This window comes from Labrus mixtus, chromosome 14 (genome assembly GCF_963584025.1).
Source record: "Labrus mixtus chromosome 14, fLabMix1.1, whole genome shotgun sequence".
Classification (NCBI taxonomy): Eukaryota; Metazoa; Chordata; class Actinopteri; order Labriformes; family Labridae; genus Labrus; species Labrus mixtus.
In genome coordinates this window covers 25,223,895-25,241,911 of record NC_083625.1, presented here as the reverse complement: position 1 = coordinate 25,241,911, position 18,017 = coordinate 25,223,895, and the positions used below count along the sequence as shown (strand labels likewise).

General features: G+C 41.0%; 1 protein-coding gene across 2 annotated transcripts in view; it reads right to left on the bottom strand.

Annotated features, from left to right (window-relative positions):
- Window positions 1–442: 442 nt before the first annotated feature.
- Window positions 443–18,017, bottom strand: part of LOC132988520 (calmodulin regulator protein PCP4-like) — a 34,019-nt gene continuing 16,444 nt past the window's right edge. Inside the window, exons 2-4 of one of the 2 annotated variants that reach the window (XM_061055967.1) lie at window positions 9,873–9,924; window positions 4,284–4,316; window positions 443–1,577 (exon numbers count right to left, since the gene is read on the bottom strand). In XM_061055967.1, the coding sequence (XP_060911950.1) occupies window positions 1,447–1,577; window positions 4,284–4,316; window positions 9,873–9,924 (216 nt within the window). In that variant the 3' untranslated portion in view covers window positions 443–1,446. The remainder of the gene's footprint in view (window positions 1,578–4,283; window positions 4,317–9,872; window positions 9,925–18,017) is intronic. The other variant, XM_061055968.1, reaches the window with a different exon arrangement.

The window sequence follows — 18,017 nt, the reverse complement described above, 5'->3', positions numbered from 1 at the left end:
TATACAGTCTATGCAATGACCTTACCCTTGTTTCCATGTTGTTGTAGCATCCTTAATTTAACCATACATTAAGGAGTGATGGATAAGACCTTACACGTATATCTGATATGACACATGAGTAGGTACAAGTTTTATGGGTACGAGGGATCTAATGCATTTCCTGCACAGATTTTAATCAAATTTTCTGTCTCTTGCATCAATCAACGTCAAGTAATGTGCAATATATATGCAGGTTGCTAAAAAAAGAAAATAGATCAGTTCATGAGGATCTTGTTGCTGCAGTGACTTGAGAACGTGGTGATGTAGTGCGGGGAGTGGATGAGTTTATTACGAGGTCATATCGGTTCATTCAACATTCACATTGTAACGAATCATCATATTTTGTAGATAACATGCACAGTCAAGAAGACAAAGGGACTCATTGCAGAGGAACAACTTGTACTCCGTTTCAATGTCTTTATTTATTTCTCTCTTTGTATGTAAATGCATGTGTGTGTGTGTGTGTGTGTGTGTGTGTGTGTGTGTGTGTGTGTGTGTGTGTGTGTGTGTGTGTGTGTGTTTGTGTGTGTGTGTGTGTGTGTGTGTGTGTGTCCATCTCTGCAAGCTTGCATGCATATTTGAATGTGCTTGTACAGGATACATGTGTGAGCCAACAGAACATTGACATTGTTTAAACCACAATGGATTTTGTACAACAGAAAAAACAAGGAGAGAAAAAACACGATCTGAACCAAATCACAAACACGACATCTACAACCGAAACAAAGACACACAGCTCAGAGAGGTTCACGTCTTCAGATGGAAAATAAGACAAGATGGAGGGGAGACCTCCGACTTCCAGTTACAAATTAGACATTGATTCGATTTTTAAAAGCAACAGTCGTTCAGCATGAAAGCACTGCTGACTGCGTGGGATCATTTTTACACAGCCAGAGGGCGCGACGCTTTTAACAGACGTCCAGACGAGCAGAAACATGTTCAGATTACGACACTCTGCAGAGTCGATGAAATCAATCACAGAGATGCATGTGGCTTTATATTCCTCCTGAATTTAAGTCAACGCTGTTCGACGTTTAATGAGATGTTTTTTTGTTTTCCTGTCATCATGAGTATCTTACACTGAAAGTTTTGTACGAAATGTTAAGCTGCTAAACTATGAAGTGTCATCGAAGTCAAAGTCAAAGAAGAGCAAAATGAAAGGAAAGATTGAAATACACACATTCAGAACTTGATTATTTTTTTTATATATTAGTCGTTATAAGTAAGTAATTTCACACAAACTTTCACAGAGATGCTTTTTACCCTCAGGCCTCCCCCTCCCCTCCCCTCACCTCCGCCTTCAAGACCCCCACCCCCACCCTCCTTCTCAGTTCATGACGGTGAAGTTTGATTGACATGCAAGACTCGGCCCACATCGAGTGAGGACGCGGCTGAACGCCGTCCGCTCTACGACTTCACGTCCTGCTTCTTTTTCTGGAATTTCCTGAACTGAGACTGGATGGCCACAGCAGCCTTCTCGGTCTCCGGGTCCTTCATGTCGATGTCGAAGTCCTGCGGGAGGTTGTTCTTCTTCTCATCTGAGGAGAGCAGAGAGGGAAGGGATGAGGAGAAAGCCGGATTGATGAGTCTCAGTGACTTTACAGATCTCCAGGAGTAAGATTTATGAAACTTTCTTTTATGCTGTTCATTGTTTCAACTTCTTCTTCCTCTATTGCTGACGATCTAATGGTTTCATCCCACTGCTGTACAATATTTTCAGTGCTAATGTTGGCATGCTGGTGAACAGGGTGAACATAAGCTGCTAGAGATTCTGCACGTTGTGATAGCAGTGTTTAGCTCAAGGCAGTGCAGTTATTTATAAAGGCCTAAAATTGCATTGATTATTATCTTTGTCTTAATGTATTAAAGGTGGAGAGAATAATTCAGGAGAAGCCGTAGGCCCAAATTCAAGCAAGTAAATATCCAGGGAAACAACTCAAATGTGTAACTAATATCAAGCCGTAAGTTCCCCTCAATAGGAGAATCTTATTGTATTGCTGTATAGCTCAGATTCTCGGGGAAGAAGACGTGGAAGATGTGAATGAGGACAGAACACAAATAGTACCTGCTGATAAGTGGCTGCAATGGCCTTACAGTAGGTGGCACACATTGAGACACTTAAACAATCTAAAGCACAAGATCTAAACAACATAGTGCAATTTAACTGAGTTTGAATTACTCAAACCAATCAGTGTCAGCTTTCATTCCCTTAAAAATGGGCAGATTTTTTTTTTTTAGAAAGACCTGGCTTGAGACAACTCATGGAACTAGAGTAGTACGCAGTAGACTCGAGAGCATAACCTCATTTCAGTCAGACGACTCACGTTTGCACTTTTTGAAATATTTATTGAAGCAGCTGTAGGCCTGATGAAAACAGTTTGAGTTTGGCATCTAGGCTCCGACCTCATCACTCCTCGCAGTGATGAGGACATTACAACCTAACCCCAGTCAGAGCCTGCAGGTGGATGCTGTCTGGTACGAGACGGCAAACCAACGATATAGAGCAGCAGGAGGGAAATCTTTCAGCTTAAATAAGACCACCACATTGTAAAGATGTGTTTTATAGGAGATTGTTAGAATGACTCTTGTCAGTGTGAAATCTGTGCAGCTTGAGTTTTCTGTCTGAACTGACTCACAGGCGTCGCCTCATTTATTATTAAAATGCCCAGACAAGCCGACAGGAATGGAGTTGATGACATTATGTTAAATAATGTTCAAAGTGCTTGAGATCAGAAACAGGCTGTGAAGATTTACTGACTGTTCTGCTTTATTCTCTACTGTGTGTAATGGATACTGGACGGTCTATAGTAACATCTCTGGGCACTCACCGTCATGTTTGAGTATTATAACAAATAGGTGTGAGTATGAATTCTCCTGCTTCTGTTACCTTTGTATGACCAACTTATTTTACTAATGCGCCTCCTGAATAGCAGGAACACACTGCACACACAGACTACAGACCTTAGACCAGTATTTTGTTGGTCTATGGAGCGCTCACTTTTGGCCTCCTTAAGATGGTAAAAAGTCACATTTGAGCCTCCCCACTCCTCATTTTATTTGTGTCACTTCCCACACTATGTAAAAACATCAGATTTTATTTTTCAGTTCACACACAAAGCAAACAGGTAAGACTTTTTTTTAATCTAAGGTGAGGGGGAGCCACGGGGCTATCATCAGGCACTCTTACTCAAAGCCAAGGGTTCATTTTAAATTATATTTTTTTTCCATCAGGGCATTTATGGTAAAAGACAAACATTCAGGAAGAACATGCAAACTGCTTTCGACCGCACAAGATCTTCTTCAGGGCATGGAAGTGACGCAGTGGATAGTGAGGTCCACTTATATCCCCAAGTGGCCTGGAGGGGGAGTTACTGCAGCACATATTTACATAAACTGAAGTTTCAAGTTTGTTTGGACAAAGTTACACAAACACAGATGGAAATAAAGTTAGCTATACAGAAATATTTAAATATTTATATACAGTATATGCTTTAATATTCATATTTCTATCTTAACCTTTTATCCTCTTCAGGATGCCGATGAAGCCACTTCTATGTGTAGACGATTATTAACCACTAAATGTGCCCTCAGTGAGAGTGTAAACCCTGGGAGGGGTCGCCTTTAAAGATTTAACTAGCTTGGTAAAACAATGGAATCATGAGCACAGAAATAAAAACTTAATATGGGTTTATTCTTGGTTGCGGTGTGAGTGACCTTTTTCCTGTGAGACGTAAATGTTTGACATCCAATAAAAGAACGCTCCAGACAAACAGAGTTAATGAGGATGTCTTTTATGACTGAATATAAACTATTAATAACCCACTGATGCCTTCACTTTCATCTTTTCCAATTGTATAATTAAAGAATCAAAATCCTTTATCATAATTCTCTCTCCATCTCCTCCCCTGTATCCCACCTGTGTGAACAGAATGAACCTCATTGTAAAAACAGAGAAACAGCTCATTTGAACGTTCGATTTGCTCTGGACATTAAAAACACATTCTGGGTGTAGAAGTGAGCAAACAGCCGGTGTAGCAGGAAGACTGAAGTGAAGGTAGTGCCGACTGTTTAAGCACACAAACAGCAGAGTGAGGTGTGATTAAAGTCTCAGTGTTATGGAGGTGACACTGTGGGGTTGTTTATTAAAGCAACATATTTATCATGCAGTCTGGTGCTCCGTGCATGAAAAGTGCCGACCTGCTGTGAGATGTTTGTGCTCCAGTATTAATGAGGGTCCTACTCACGTTTGGATGGGACCTTTTGTTGACCTTGGAGCCCTTCAATGACACATGTGACAGTGGAAACAAATTCATATTTTATGATTGCAGAAGCCAAACAAACCTCCCTGTTTCTCTAGACACACGCACACAAACACACACACACACATACACACACACAAACACACACTCACACACAGCAGCTTCCTCCTCTCTCTCTCTCCACAGGGTCCGTGCCCTTTACACCACAGAGGACGCCAGACCTTATGAGCAGAACAGCACAGCTTCAGCTTTTAGTTCTGCCGCTGCTTGGAAAAAAAAAAAAAAAAAAAAAAACGCGCGGCCACAATGGATGATGGGAATATTTCCATAAGAGGTTTGTGAAAGGTCATGTTCAAATTGGTTCCTGTGAGATTTAAAGAACCTCAGAGTGTGCATACGATGATTGATGAAGGCTCGGTCTGAAGAATACCGAGCAGCTGAGGTGACCTGAGGAGACCAGCAGTGACTGTGAAACTGAAACACAAGTTAGACTCAAAACCATCCACAGCAAACATCTATTCCTTTGACCTGTGACGGGCTGCGTCTATAGGAAGAAGGTTTGTTTTGATTTTCATACGGACATGCAGTCCTTGTTAGCTTGAGAACAAGATGGCAGGCAATCTTGGAAACCATCGTTTCGTCTGGCTGTGATACACAGCCTCTGAGGGTTTTGCAGTGTTGCCAACGATAAGCAAAAAAGCTTCTGACCAAGACTTTCTATTTTTATGTGTTGCCTTTGCTTACAGCATTAAAAGCAAAAATGAAGTTGGAGTTGAGCAACGACTTCTAAGAGACAATATTTTATGGAGATAGAGGTGGTCTGTTACAGATTAATTTAAGGTTAATTGACAATAGATCTCCACCAATAGGAGCTGGGATTGTATTCCACCTCTTTGCTCTGCATGAGCTGTTTTCCTCCGTGCAGCCAAAGCCTGCTGAAGCACCAGTAGACAATACTCCTCGTACCACAAACAGAAACCAGAATGTCTTTTTACATATTTTGGGTCTAAATTACTTTAAGGTACAAAACGTTTTGTAATGTCAGTGGTCGATTTTGTCCGCTGGCCACCAAAAAATATTTGCAAATGCTGCAAAGTAGTTTCAAATTACATCCAGAGTGCTCCTTTTTCCACTTAAAGCATCAGATTAACCAAAGTGTCTGAAAACATTAAAGGAAGTATCCCTGCAGAGATTTTCTTTAAAACCTGAAACAGTCGCTGTAGCAGCATTGTCCTTTCTTTTTTATCACCTCTGCAGTGGCAGAAGAAGTGGCTGAACTGCACCACTGACTTCTGCAGGCTCGGCTGTAAGTGTAAGTGAACACACACACACACACACACACACACACACACACACACACACACACACACACACACACACACACACACACACACACACACAAGCACATTCTCTCTCTCACACACCGACACACACACACACACACACACACCCTAATGAATGGCATTAAAATATATTTTTTAACTTTAAAAGGTGACACAACAGTGTCAACATTTAAAACATCTTGGCTTAATTTTCCTAAAGGATGATGTACATCCGGAGCCACAATTTAAATTACTAACATAATGACATGTGTTTCATTAAAATGTAAGGGAAGCCCAGCAGCCTGATGAATATTTTTTTCAAGTTTTCCGATTCAGGTTGTTGTTCCAACTTCAGCAGGCGTTCATTTGCATTTTTCAACTCGGAAACTCCTTTTTCCGATGTGTCCGACACCACTTGAAAGCACCAATACCATCAATAGTTGATTTCAACATAAGCCAATCAAAGTTAAGGATGTAAGGGTTGGCCACCCAATCAGATTAATAAGCGTGGCCCTGGCCACCCCAGGCTCCACCCCTACACCTCTGGCTGTTTGTGTTCCTTTCCCCTCTCATATTCAAGATTTATTTTATTGTGTTTTTAAAATGGAATTATATTTTACTTATTATAAATCAATCTGGTTATATAAGAAGTGGACATATCCTCGTGGTTAAACAGGTGAAGCCAACAGAGAAGGGAAGTTCAAAAATCAAACATGCATTCTTTACAATTGCCAGCAGGGGGCGACTCCACTGATTGCAAAACATGTCCAATTGTGTCGACCTTTAACCCAAAAAAGACCTGAAGTTTCACACTAACTATGGTCTGAATTGCAAATTTTCATTTTCATATTTTTTTTTAAATTATTATTATGGGACCTATTTCAAGTAAATAGACAGAAAATCAATATGACGTTAGGCTCTACAAGCGCAAAGATTCACGTCCTTCCCCTCTGTCTGAATATGATCACTATTTGATAAAACCAAATAATCAGCAGCGAAAAACCCAAAACTGGAGTCTTCAAATCTAGTTTAATCTAGGTAACGTCTCAGCGGCTACATCTACGTCTTATATAAAGTCTCTGATTTGATTTGGACATTTTATAGGGAGCATAGTTCAGCTCTAGCAAATCTGAAACAATAAGGGGGCATAAAATAGAGAGAGTAAAAAGTGAGAACGTGTGATAATGTCGAATGAATGCAATTCACACCTGAACCAAATTCAATTATGCTGCCTTAAATCCCTCCTGATCAGTGCCAGGATGTGTCCCTCCTGACCGAGCCTGAGCCGGGACACACTCCATCATCCCAGAGGTGAGGACAGAAATCCATTTCAACACAGTTCTAACAGAGTTATCAGCAGCCGCAGAGAGACAAGAGAGGTGACACGAGGTCTCCAGGTACAGAGGGCTGCTGAATAAGGCCAGGGAGTCATTATACAGAGAATGTGCTGTTATTAACCTGCAGTGCCCAATGTGTGAGGAGAACTCTGAGGAGTAGAGGAGATTAAATCCAGTGATTCCTTATAGCATAAAGTATCATCTATGAAACCTCATTTTCTAAATGTAAATGTGGTACAGCATTTGTGTGCATGGTTGAAACTATTGCCTGTATAAAGCTGGACAACATGCATCTACCTCTTTCCTTTGAAAAAGAAAAGTGAAGCCAAAATACCTACACAACATACCCCAGCATATTGGAAATTTGTGATCCCGCCCCTTCTGCTAACCAAACATATTGAACTTATTGATAAGATGTCAAAGATCCCTCAGGTCAGTATGGTTCACAGCAGAAGAGACTTGTGTGTCAGTTTACTGAAGACACTCAAAGTTATAGAAAACTCAAAGACTCTCGTGTAAGTGTTTGTTACATTTCCTCTCCCCGTTTCTCCTCTACTCTGCTAATCTGCACGCAGCGCTGCAGGAGCCTCATTTGTCAACGGAGCTGTCAATCATGTCGTTAGAACTCTTTTTAAAGCCTCAAATAAATAACTAAAACTTACCTTTTCAGAAAATGGAACACAGACAAATTAGCATGATAGAAACGAACTATAAAGATCGAAACCATGTTTGAGATGAATGTTTTTGACATGTATTTGGCTTTTAGTGTTTGACCAATGCCCCATATGTTAACATATGTATATATTATTTGGGAGCTCCAAATGTTTTGCTCAACCGGCAACCTCTGGTGTTGAAAAATGAATCCAATGTGGAAGTCTAAAACCTGCAGTTCCTCGAGTGTCCACTTGAGGCTGGCTGAAAAGACCCTGAAGTCACATACACACCCATTCAAAATGCCACTTTTTTTACAACATAAATTAACATGTTTACAGCCTGGTGCAAATAAAGATTTCTGTCTGGTTAGTTATTATCTTCATCAGCACACACTGTAGGGGGGATTTGTTTTTATACCTCATCCATTTTTTGAATTCCATGAATGATATGAGTTATGCATAAGGAGCGTAGCTGACCTGATTGAATGTCAGTCTGTCTCAGCTCCAGCTCGCAGCCTGTCTTTAGGTTGACTGTAAATTAAGTTGAGACAACATTTCCTGCATTGCAACAACAATCGACGGGCTTCCAAAGCCCCTTGGAGTAACCATTGGGTGACATCACCCCGGCTTCGTCTATAAATTATAGTCTTTTGTTTTTCTTCACTTTTGTCATCTTCACCTTTTACAGTTAAAGGTTGAAACAAGGAACTCCTGTTACAGTATGCTGCTAAATGTAAGCTGTGATAAAATGTCTTTTTTTTTCAAAGTTTAGGAAGCATCTGTTAATTCTGCAGGTGTCAGACTAATTCACACCTGCCTCCCCTGAGCTGCTCTCTGCTGGGGGTTCATTTGAAACAGGCCTTTGTTCTTGCATATACACATTTTGCTAGGATGACAGTTCTGCACTTATCACCATTTATGAATTTCAAAGGGTTCTGCCAAGTACTGCAAGCCAAATTTTACTGTTTATAACTCAGGGGATTAAAATTACAGCATTATGCCAACAATACCGTGGCCCAGTTTGCAACATCGGCCTTCTTTGAAACTGATGACAAAGCATGAGGAAACTGGCTAATGCCATATTCACCAGGCAGAGTTGTTGCTAATATAAAAGAGGATATGGATTCTCTCATCTTGTCTTGAAAAACAGATATTCTGGATGTTAAGATATCTTTGGGATTATTGGGTAATTCAAAGTTATTGTGAAACGATGTTTAACAAAATGAAAAATATAATTATTCAAGATTTGACGGCAAGAGCATCATCTTGTTTCCATGAGTGCCAAATAACAATTTTTCCAGACAATTTTTTTTCCAGTTGCCTTTAAGAAATATCAATATATTCAATATTAAAGGAAGAATGTGTGACTTTGTGATCCAGTAGATGTCGCCCTTGTGTTCCAGCATGAAACAAAACAAACTGCTGTTTGGCGACACCTCCGCTATTCAGAAGCCTCCGCTCTCCTCCAGAGACACACCTCCAACCCCCCTCTACTCGCTTTGAATGAAGGAGTTATCAATTAGAATGTGCACCAATTGTCCTTTGCTCGTGCTGCAATCACCTGTGTTCTGCATTGTTGTGTTAGCATGCTAATGTTAGCAGCTTTTGGTTAACTCATAGCTTCATGTTGAACATAAATTGACACAGAATGACCGTGAACTAAATACACTTACATGACATCCAAATAAGTGAGTATGTTGTTCTTCTCCTCTCTAGTCCTTGATTAAAAACAACGTTATACTCGAGGCCGTCTCGTCCATGTAAACACGGCTCTGGCGGGACTCGAGCTTCTCACTCAGTCGTGACTCAGAGAGACTTTTACAGATGATATGCTTGATTTCTGCTCTTATTTAGTGTAAAATATCGCACATTCTTCCTTTAAATATAAATATTAAATAATTTTGGCTTCACTTCGGATGTCCATCTTTTTGAACGGTCAATGGTTCAACTCTTCTCCGGGCATTTTCCCACACCTGACTCCAATCTGCAGAACTGCAGAATTAAAGTCTCTTTACTCGTACAATGATTTATTAATACTACAAATGACTGTTCATAAAGCAATTTGTCAATTCACTTTCAAGTTTTTAATATATTTGATTGAATTCCTGTTTTCCCAAATATCATCTGAGCTGTGAACATTCGATCTATTGCCGTATAATCTGGAGTGCTGTATGCAGCACACAAGCAGATCAATAATGTCCTGCATCATATTTCCAGCTCGGTTTAAATTTTCCACTGAACATAATGGTTAGAAAATGATACCTTGGCCAGCAGACGGCTTGCTGCTTCCAGTCGTAGCTCCAGATGCTTGTCTCTGCAAGAAACACAGAGAAAAACACAGTCATCATCATTTCTCTCAGAGATGAAAAAGAATACCTCATGTTTCATCCAAATACTGAAGAACTCTCCTCCTGGGATTTTTATTCAGTGCACCTAATGCCACATAAAAATGCACACTTTCTTTTCTTAGCTCTTCCTGGATGATGAAGCTCACTTTATCAAGTCTTCACATGTTAGTGAGAGAGGGAGCAGGACAGGAAGTCTTCCTCTCGCACTGTCACACTGATCATGTAACGGGGAGCCGGGGAGGGGATGTGTTGATCTATAATCCATGTTTCTGCATCACAGGCACACTCTCTGTTCCTGCTCTAACAGCTCCCGACTGTTCTCCCCTGACAGACAGCCGGCTGCTCTGCAACATTAAGATGCACTCAGTACGGAGAATAAGAGCCTCCAATGCACAGACGAGTACAGTGTATGTGACAAGAGTCTGCCGCTGCGGTTACATCACACTCATCTACATGCATCACAATCAGCCTGATCCCTTTGGATGATCAGATAAATGATTAAACATTTTATTTTTAAAGATCATTGTTGATATTGGTGAGAAAAAAAATCAGATCACATTACATCACAAAGGTCGGCTATCGAGGAATAGCAGATTGGTGCTCAACTTAATTCACCAATCAGAATCAAGTATTTAACACAGCTTTGTAATAATGAAAAAATAGATTTGAACACTGTTGTATTACATGCTGTGATTAATGATGTGTGTCAGCTTTCATTTTGTTGATCTCTCAGTTTTTCATTCTTTATAACCTCTCCTGTTTTATGTTTTTTGTCCAACATTTGTCTCTTTTTTTCTCCCACAGTAAACAGGCTTTCCTCAAATTAACGGGACTTTTCTCTGCAGATTTGATATTATTACAGTTTGTCCTCCGGAGATAGAAGCACATTGAATTTGATAATTTATCTGAAAGGAAGGGACCATCCCTCCGACTCGACCTGAATTATTAAATGAGTGCTTTCAGTGTTTTTTTGAAATGCCAAAGTTAGTTTCAAACTGGCAAAAAGAAGCCTGACATCTCCCTCCCGTGTTTCAGTTTGTCTTCATGAGAGCCCGAGGAAGAGAAACTTGTTTGGCAGCAGCCGCCATCTGTTTTTTTTCTATTTACACACAGAACTCAAAGAGATCCGATGCCGCTGAGACTCCAGCATCACGCTGACTCTCATCTGCCTGATGGAGCTCTGGTACTCAGTCAGGCTCTCAGTGATGGTGCCATACATCACACCTCCACCCACTACCAAGACACCAGCGAGCGTTCAGAGGCAGGCAGAGTGGACGCTACAGCAACAATAATGTGTGAGTGATCGTGTCTGTGCGGTCGAGAGAGGCAAGAGCAATATCCAGAAATCAAGACAAATGTTCTGTAAACTAGAATCAATAACAGGCTTCAAGCAACAACATTTCATTATTTATTTTTTAACTTCTATTCATCACTCTTCTTGATGTCCACACTTTTGTCTCTCTTGCTTTTAGCCTTTAGCTTCAATAGATCGTCTTTTAATCAGAGCAGATGGACCAGAACTGAAGAGCCATGTAGAGATATGAGAGGATCCAGTCCAAGTCCATAAGAGACTTCTTCCTTATTAGGCTACATTAAAGAAAAAATAAATATTCTTAGATAAAAAAAATGTGCCTGATCTCACTCAGAGGAGGTGTTGGTGCTATTTGGGTCCATGGTGGGTGGCTGTGTTGTGATAAAAGTAAGATTATTTCTGCTTCTATCCATGAAAAAAAGACATATTCAGAGGTAGAGATGCAATACTTTTCTGGAGTTAATCTGGCATTAAGAAATAAAGCCGGTTAAACTGTGGGACTCCCTAAAAACACCGGCCTTATGCTCAAAAACTGTGCGGCTTTGGTGCCCGTCGAATCTGTGCAAATAAATAAAAAGAGAGACTGTCAGAAAGAACATGCAAAAGGAGCCCCGACATAACATAAAACACATGCATGGTTTCTGTAATCATGAAGTGTACTTAGTTTAAAAGACAGGAGGACTCGAGAAAAAATGAATAAAAGGGACGCGCGGGCGAGTCCCCGTCCGCACATCGGAGAACAACACAGAGAACATGGCCGCTACCTTACTGACTTTGTGTCTTATTTGAGTCATTTAAGACAGATACAGACAGAACACTCTGCATAATGAAGGCTGTCCACGCTGTGTAACCACATTCTTCTGCTCATGCATGAACTGTACCGTGCCAAAGCACACCTCTTCCAAGTGTGGCAGGGCCAAGGAAGTGTACGATCGGAGCGCTCACACTGGTCAAACAAACTGGACTTTAGGGGTGAAGCGTGCTTAGGTATGGTATGGATTGCCTTGTGTGAGTGTGGAAGTCTGTCTGGTAGCTGGAGAGGTGCCTGAGCAAGGCACCAAACCCCCTCCCCACCATCAGCTCAGGAGCGCCCGCTGTGGGCCGCTCCGTCACTCTGTCATCTCTCCATTAGTGCATGTCCATAGGATGTGTGTGTTGCATGACTTAGAGTGTAAAAACAGAATTTCCCCTTGCGGGATCAATAAAGTAAATCTTTATCTTATTCACTATCGGCCACACACAGCTAGCTAAATTATTATTTGAAGTGTGATAAGTAAACAAATGTTTATTTAGCATGTTAGCTGTTTTATGACTATCTCTGGTGTTCTTCATGTTTAACTCAACCTGTGTTCACCACATGTCCCTCCTGAATCTCGCTGAAGTGCAACTGAGCGCTGTTAACACGCCCGACTTTCCCGTGGTCATGACAGTCCCACTGCTGACTCTAGAAAAAGTCTGGAGTCTGTGTTTAGAGCATGCGCCCCATGTAGGGAGGCTGTAGACCTCGACGCAAGAGGTCCGTGTTCAAATCTTACCTTAGGCTCCTATCCAGCATGTCACTATCTATCCATGACTTATCTCTACTGTAAAGGCATAAAAAAGCCCCAAAAAACAAACCTTTAAAGGAAGAATGTGCGACTTTTTGATCCAGTAGATGTCGCCCTTGAGCACCAGCATGAAACCAAAACAAACTGCTGTTTGGTGACACCTCCGCTCTCATCCTCTCCACTTGTGTTTGCACAAATTAGTTATCAATTAGACAAAATTGTTCTTGTCTCGAGCTGCAATCACCTGTGTCCTGCATTCATATTGCACATAAATTGACACAGAATTACTGTGATCTAAAGACACTTATGTGACATCCAAATAAGCAGTGAGTATGTTCTTCTTCTTCTCTAGTCCTTGACTCAAGCAGCTTTTATACACAAGGGGAGGAGCCGGCCATCCCGTCCTTGTAAACATGATGTAAACACAGCTCTGACAACAGTACAGCTGAGACTCAGAGAGACATTTACAGAGGATATACTTGATTTCTGCTGTATTTATGTTAAAAATGTTTCTTCCTTTAAATTATAAGAATATATATTATATATTTGGCACCAACGTTTTGATAATTGTAACACACGTCAGGACGACTACATGATCCAGAACTGATGATTTGTTTCAACTTTTTTTCATGAGTATTTAAGATGATGATAAAATATAGATTTAGTTGCGTGAGTACATGAGTTAAGAGCCAAATGTTTGTTCGTAATGCTGTAAATTACTTTGAAGTCTGCAAATGTAATCTGTTCTAATCCTTTAGTCTCAGATTACAGGAGGTCAGAAGACAGTGAGTGGACAGCTGCAGAGATTCCCACAACACTGAAACCCTCAAATGTTCATTTATTACAGTTTAATACACATTTATATTCAATCCTTCAAGTGAATATAAGAGGGGGCCTGGGCGGCTACTGGACATTAATGTGTTCATATTCTCATAAACACAGGGACAATTCCTCTCCTGCTCCTTTTTTATCCTTTCTTCTCTCAACACTACTTTGATCTTCATCATCATCCCCCCTACCCGACTCTCCTGTTTCCTCTTTCAGCCTGGATACAGTCTGATCTTACATAACAACATAACAACTCCAGTCCTAATGTGCAGCGGGGGGAAAGCTCTCCTCGCATTAGCACAATTTGCCCAGCACTATTCCCTTTTCTGCTCAATTTTCTCCTCTCTGGTAGAGCCTCTATCTCAATCATTTCAGCCCTTCTCTGCTTTACTGCGCCTCGTAAACTGGCGAGAAGAGAGAGGCATTTGCATACAAATTCATACGAGGATTTTCAGAAGCAATGAGTGAATTTTAAATGAGATGTTTGTCATGGCGCGTCTCTGTCTTTGCTCAGGCTTGGCACGGCTCGATTCCCGTCTCTTCCCCTCTTTAAGCGGCTGAGGAGGTTTTTGTCGCTCCGTTTGCCAGCAGCTTTTTTAACAAAGGACTTCCTCAACCTCAATAGGGGTTTTAACCATAAAAAAAGGAAGAAGGAAAGTAGTAAAGCGGGTGCAGCAGTGCTGATGTTTGCCTTTTTCAGTGTGACTAAAAAAATCGAATTCACTGTCAGATATCACAGCTGAATAATGTCGTCTCATATGAGGCACTGCACGGCCTCTGAACATGCATGACAAAAGCTTCTCTGTATGGCGTGTCGTCTTTCCAATGGTTTGAATCAGCAATGTCATTCATAACTTACATCTCCAGTTTACCAGTTTACATATCAAAGCCGTACATTTTTCCTTCAGAGGTGTTGATTTATTCAAACTAATGTAATCAGGGCCATCAGGTCATCAAATACAGCAGCTTGGTCGGTGGCCCTTCGCTTCAGAATATGCCGATTAAGGTCACTCTATATAGCATCTGTTTGGGTTGTGCAAGCCATGCTGTAAGGTTGGCAAAACTGGATGGTTGGCAAAAACATGCAAGAACTGGTCTCAGGAGGCAAGACATGACGTAAAAAAAGATCCTGCAAATATACAAGATGGCGGATAGTGGGCATTCTAATTTTTGCCTTATATCAATGTTATAATTGGAAATATTCAAAGCTTCAACGTTTAGAAAAGAACGTACTGGCTGGCAAGAGAGAGTATGAAGCAGCTTCATTATGTGCATGAAGATCACACTCGTCACACACTGGCTGCATGAAACAAACATCATCACCCCTGCCTGTCCGCCTATTTTTCACTCCAGGAGAGTTTCCCTTAATATTCCCTGCTGCTTCCACATATAGGCTCACTCTGACTTCTAGGGGGCTTGCCGGAAAAATTATGGATGAAGTGGGGATGAATAATACTGCCATTTTCCCTCATGCAAGATGTTTCAGGAGTTTTGTGCATGTGTGAAAACAACATTTGTCAGGGGTTCTGTACTGTACTAAAGGCAGCAAAGAGAAGGCTACCCCACTCTCGACCTCTCTGGTGTCCTTCCGTTGACCTGCCACCAGCTGACCTCGGTTTGTCATTCTTTCTCCAACATGCATCTAATTTCCTCTGCAATTTTTCTCTCTCGCTTTATCCTTTCATCCCTTGAACCCTATGCTCCGCCCATCAACCAACACTCATTCATTATCTCCTTCTCAGTCACACATTTTACACAATAAACTGTTGTGAAATCTTATCGCTATGGGCGTGGTCTATGCTGATGAAATATACTTCAGGTAATTTGAAAGAAGACAACTTCCTGAAACAACACATCTTTTGTTTACTACTGGTTTTATGCGGATTACTGAGTAATCGTCTTCGTTTGTCAGACTCTTCCATTGCCCCCTAACAGCCACAGTGTTAGTACGAATTTTCATGAATTCATACATTTTGGTAACTTTGTGAATGAACCATTTAAATCTTTCTACCATCTAAGAGTAACTCTTCTCTCAGGTTGAAGCTGTAACCATATCTATGTAAAACATCTCATAGCAGAAGAGTTATATCTGGTTTGGAGTCAACTGTCTGTTGTAAGAGAAGGTTTGCTAAGAATGAAATGTATGTGTCTGATATTTACAAGTCAAGCTGAGGTCTTCTTCGCCTTATAGAGATGTACCAAAGTAGCCATGAATTTGTAGGATGTACCTTCTAGCAGAATATAAGCAAGTTTGTTAACATAGAAACTTTGTCAGTACTTTGTCAGTTCGTGATTGTTAACAATTTGTGTTTCTGTTGTAACTGTCTGACCTCGGCAGATTAAACCGTAGAATAATCCGCAGTCTGTTTTGCGATTTCATCATTGGATTTATACAGCAGCAACAACCCCCACCCAACACACAGTAAGCTGACTTTTATCTCTTCAAACAATATAACCTGACCTCAACAGGACATTAAAAAACAATAAGCTTGATGAGAGCATCAAGAAGTGGTGCAGCTACCGCATGCATTTTATTTTGACATCTTGGGCTACCATCCAAGTGGTTCTTTTGGCATGTTGGAGAGCGGGAACAGGCTGACTGGGCAGGCTAGTTAGCCTCTTCCATCCTATGATACCACTGACTTTAAGCTAGTAGCTAGCGTTAGGTGCAGAGATATAGAGATTTTCTTGACTTGTTTTGGTGTAAGACTCCAATAATGCCTCCATTTTCTCCATGTTTGACAATGAAAACAAGTCAGAGTTTGTTCAACAGGTGACTTTGTCTGCCCAATAAAAATGTCTTGAATCAGTACATAGGTGTACTAGATGCCAGCATTAATGGATTTGGCACATCGGTTCCTGCCACAATATTTGCCGATCGTGATTGGCCAATCAAAATTGGCCGATACCGCAGTTGAACAGATGCATCGGTGCATCTTGGATGTTCTGATAAGTTTGTGTTGTGTGGATGTAAGTTGGCAAAAACTTTGCTTTCAACCTCCACAGAGTGTTATTAAAGTCTAATTTATTGATTTTTACCTCATCTTCCACCTCTTGATCTGATGTGGGTGAGGGAGGTGTGGGTAGAGATCAATGCTTCTCTACTGCTTCTTATATGTCTTGAGCAGTGCAATCAAATGTGAAGGTATACAAGGCACGATTACATCTAGACTTTCAAAAAGAGGGAACACAGACGAGAAAATGTAATTACCAGAAAGTGCAACACAAGAAAACCATAAATCAAGCTGTTGGGAGTGTCACTGGAAACAATATAGCCGATTCAATATTGAACAGATTATGATAGGAGAAATTCTCCAGTTGTAGAGATGTAGTACAAATGCTGAGTAGGAGTGTGTGTGAGCGAGATCAGGTCAAAGCAGCGAGAGAATGATTCAGACTGATTCACATCAGCTGTCATTGTAACACATCTGAACTCCTCTCACTGTGTGTCTTTCATTTACCCTCACACCTGTCAGCTGTGACTTTCATTTCAACCCAGCTCTGTCTCAGCTCTGTCGCCCGTTAAGCATCAGGTGTGGTACCGGAGCTGGTAGGGGACACCTTGCTGGGCGGCGTGCTATCACGATGATTAAAAGCTGGGAAAGGAGCAGGTGTCACAGGAGCTTTGGCGGGTTATAATTAGAACTTTCTGAGGCAGAGAAGAATGCAAAGGACATTGATATGGCCTTTAAAAATACTTTAAAAAGATGTTTACTATTATAATAGAAGGCTACTGTTTTTTTTTTTCTTAACACACTGCTTTGTTGATCAAACCGGGTCAGAGGGGTCAGGTTAGTTAAACCCAGCTACTGGTTTGTTCACTTTACTGCCCTTTGATTGTTGAACAGGATCGATCTGGTTCACTGCCCATCTGATAACGTCATCAGGAACAACCCCCCTGAAGTCGGAATTCAGATTTGGAACCTCTAAGCAACTTTTAGCTAAAATCGTGTATCACGCAAGTTCTATCTGTGGACGTTGTTGTCATGTTATCATTATATTAAACTATCACGTAGTGTGTTGTTATCGCCAGGTATAAGCCAACAAAACAAAGGTACTCCTGGAGGTGTCCATGTTGCCAGCCTGGCTTTTTACCAATTTACAACTGGAAGACTGTTATGTGATTTTTCACACTTAAATGTAGCAGAAATCAAGTATATCCTCTGAAAATAACTCTGTGAGTCATGACTGTCTACAATGGGTGTAACACCTGAGTCCCACTGTCTGTGATGTTTTCCGAGCTTTCCGACTCATATCTTCAGTTTGTTTACATCGCCGGGATGGCCGGCTGACTCCTCCCCTCACGTATAAAAGTTGTTTAATTGAGGGACTAGAGAAAAGAAGAATAACATACTGTACTCACTGCTTAACT